The sequence below is a fragment of the Bison bison genome, unplaced genomic scaffold (genome assembly GCF_000754665.1).
Source record: "Bison bison bison isolate TAMUID 2011002044 unplaced genomic scaffold, Bison_UMD1.0 scf7180017864080, whole genome shotgun sequence".
Lineage (NCBI taxonomy): Eukaryota > Metazoa > Chordata > Mammalia > Artiodactyla > Bovidae > Bison > Bison bison.
Genome location: NW_011494652.1, coordinates 5,316,166 through 5,319,091, shown reverse-complemented (window position 1 = coordinate 5,319,091; position 2,926 = coordinate 5,316,166). Strand labels below are relative to the sequence as shown.

Here is a 2,926-nt window from a genome sequence, read left to right as displayed (position 1 = left end):
GAGCCCCCCACCCCGGTGAATCTCTCAAGAACCCACCCAACAACCTACCAACCCCAGCTGAACCCTGGACCCAGGGTGAACTCTGTCTCACTCAAGCCCCATCCCATCCCCCCATCAGTCTGCCTTCCACAAGCCTACCTCCCCAACCCCAACCTGACCCTTCCCCGTCCTCCCTGAGTTCCTCCGTGGGCAAATCCTGACTGGCCTTTCCCCTCAGGATGAAGCGGGCCAGTTCCCTCAACTTTCTCAACAAGAGTGTGGAAGAGCCAGTCCAGGTACGGGTAGGTAGTGGTCAGCACCTGGCAGCTGAGGCCCCAGCCTCGGGCCTGCATGAGTACCTGCCAAGCTGCTCAAGCCTGTCTGTTCATCCGGCAACACTTCCGGTCTTGTCTTCATCCCAGGCCTGGCTGGACCCGGGGGAAACGTGAGGGAAAGCTGGGTGCTGCCTATGAGCGGCCGGCGGCAAACACAGTGACTGTGGAGGTGGGTGGGAGTGTCAGGGCACCAGGGGCTCTGGCTGTCAGGGCCCCTGTGGCCAGGGAAGCACAGACTGGCAGCAGCAAAGGCTGAGCCCCCTGCCCCTCTGCCCACAGTCTGGAGGCACAGGCCTCTCTGACAGCCGCACCCTCAGCTCCAGCTCCATGGACCTCTCCCGACGAAACTCCCTCGTGGGCTAATCCTGAAGGGGCAGCCTTTCGCCAGAGCCTCCACCGGCACTGTCCCCACCCCAGCCCTGCGCATGGGCCTGCTGCTTGCCCTCCTGTCTCTTCCAAGGACCCCTATCTTTTCTGTTCAATCTCAGGGTAACCTTCTCCCTTTATCATCTTAGCCTGAGCCCTGGAGGCTGGGCCCGCCCGCTCCAGCTCTCCCCCTTATTTATTCCTTCCAGCAGGGCCCCTCTTCCCTAGGTTCAGGGCCAGCAGAGGGGTTGGGCAGGGTCTCCAAGGTAGAGAGACTCAGTGGCCCGCTCTCCGCAGACCCGCGATCCAAGAACACTAAGCACCTGCGGTCCCTTCAGCACCCAGCCCTCCCCCGGCCGTTGCTTCTGTATATAGAGAAATAAGTTATTGGCCGCACCCCTCCCCTCCGTCCTTGGTACTGTCCAGCCTCCCCTCACCCCACCCTTCTCTAGTGGTACCGCCCAGGCCTTAATCACCCCCATTCCGCGCGGTGGTATCTCCCTGGCTCCACATCTCAGGGGTGGCGCCTCCCCAAAGGGTTCCCTGGGCCTTCTCGCGTTCCTCCCGGCCTCCAAGGGGTGCGCCCGGACCCACCATCGCCCCGTGTCCAGGACGGAAAGCCTGGCCATACCCGCCCTCTCCCCGCCGGGCCCTGCCCTGCAGCCGGGTCTTATGCACTGCCCCGCCCGCCCCGCCCAGGCTCGGCCTGACCCCGCCCCGGGCACCGCCCACAGAGCCATCCTACCAGGCCTCCCGCGTCTGCAGCTTCTTGCGAGGAGCAGTGATGGCCCCCCGTGGCAGGAGGGGCTGCCCCAGTTGGGAAGTGAGGCGGTCGCTCTCTATTTTCAAATGTTGCTGTAGAAATAAAGACGGTTTGACTCTGAGCCGGGCTTGTTTTGGGCGGAGACCGAGAGCTCCTAGTGCCTCTACGACTCTAGGTTGGGAGTGGGGTCGGGAGAGGCTGCGAGTATGAGAGAGAGTGTGTGTGTGGTTCACATCTGGTTCCGCGCAGCTGGAGCCCAGTAAGCTTCTCCTATCCCGGAATTGTTTGGGGGCCCCACAGATTCAGGAGTTTTTTCTAGCAGCCTTCATCTCTGAGATTCTATAGATCATGGATTTTGATTGAGTTTTATCCCTGACCAAGCTATTTGACCTTGGCCGAATTACTGAGACTCGATTTTTTTCACCTATAAAATGTGGGTGATACCTTCTTCCTGGGGTTGTGGCTGGGAGTTAGAAGTGCCTAACCAAAAACCCTTGATAAGTGAACTTTTACTAATATTCCCGGAAGCGGGGAGTGTAAGGATGAATGCCTCTGTCAGACGTGAAACGCCAATCCCAGCACTAAACTGAGCATCCCAACGCCGGGACGCGGTGAGGCTGCAGAGCGCGGTCCTTAAGCCCAGGTGCGTCTGGGAAGCGAACTACAAGCTCCAGAAGGCACTGCGCGGCGATGGGGGGGCGTGGGCTAGGAGATTCGGGCTCTCCGGTCTACGCCTGCGCGGCGGGAGTGAGCTGGACAACGTACGGGGACTACAAGTTCCGAGAAGCAATGCGTCGAGGCCCCAGTCGGGAACGTTTGCGCCTGCGCGTCGCGGGCGGGGTCTCTGGGGCGGAGCGGCCACCATCTTGGAACGGGAGGCGGAGCAGAGCCGACTGGGAGCGACCGAGCGGGCCGCCGCCGCCGCCATGAACCCCGAATAGTGAGTGCGCCCCGCCCGCGCCGTGCGGCGCAGCCTCGATCCCGAGTACGGGACTGTACGCTTACCGGGGTTGTCCGGCCCGGGTCAGGGCTGCGCGGCGCCCCCACATCCGGGTCCCCTCTTCCGCTGACCTCCCCCCCTCACATCCGGGTCCTGCCCCTCCCCCGGGGGCCCCAGGACCCTGACTCGACACCCCGAGTTCTAGCACACGGGCCTGGAGACTGCGACCCCGAGGGGCACCACTTGGAGCCCGAGGCACCGGCACCACCAGGCCTTGTCGGTCAGGTGACCCTGCAGCCCCGCTCTTTCTAGGCCTCAGTTTCCCCACCTGCTGCCTTAGAGTGGAGATCGGGGAGCTGACGACAGTCCTGATAGTGGAGCCAGTCACCAGCGTTTCTGGTCTCGGTCCAGACTTGGGCCGTTTAGGTCGGGCGGTACTTTCTGCTCTCCGGTCCTCCCGGAATCCGGTTCCTGGAGGCTGGCCCTCTGGGTAACTCGCACGCAGGCTCTCCCATCCGGGCTGCTGGATCAACGTGCCGGGTC

At 62.6% G+C, this 2,926-nt stretch overlaps 2 protein-coding genes across 2 annotated transcripts in view; both read left to right on the top strand.

Annotated features, from left to right (window-relative positions):
• Window positions 1-1,564, top strand: part of KLC2 (kinesin light chain 2) — a 9,392-nt gene extending 7,828 nt beyond the window's left edge. The window contains exons 13-14 of the mRNA XM_010837837.1: window positions 218-275; window positions 594-1,564. Coding sequence (XP_010836139.1) covers window positions 218-275; window positions 594-677 — 142 coding nt within the window. The 3' untranslated portion in view covers window positions 678-1,564. The remainder of the gene's footprint in view (window positions 1-217; window positions 276-593) is intronic.
• A 682-nt stretch (window positions 1,565-2,246) lies between these two features.
• RAB1B (RAB1B, member RAS oncogene family) overlaps window positions 2,247-2,926 on the top strand; it is a 7,007-nt gene continuing 6,327 nt past the window's right edge. The window contains exon 1 of the mRNA XM_010837763.1: window positions 2,247-2,383. Coding sequence (XP_010836065.1) covers window positions 2,370-2,383 — 14 coding nt within the window. The 5' untranslated portion in view covers window positions 2,247-2,369. The remainder of the gene's footprint in view (window positions 2,384-2,926) is intronic.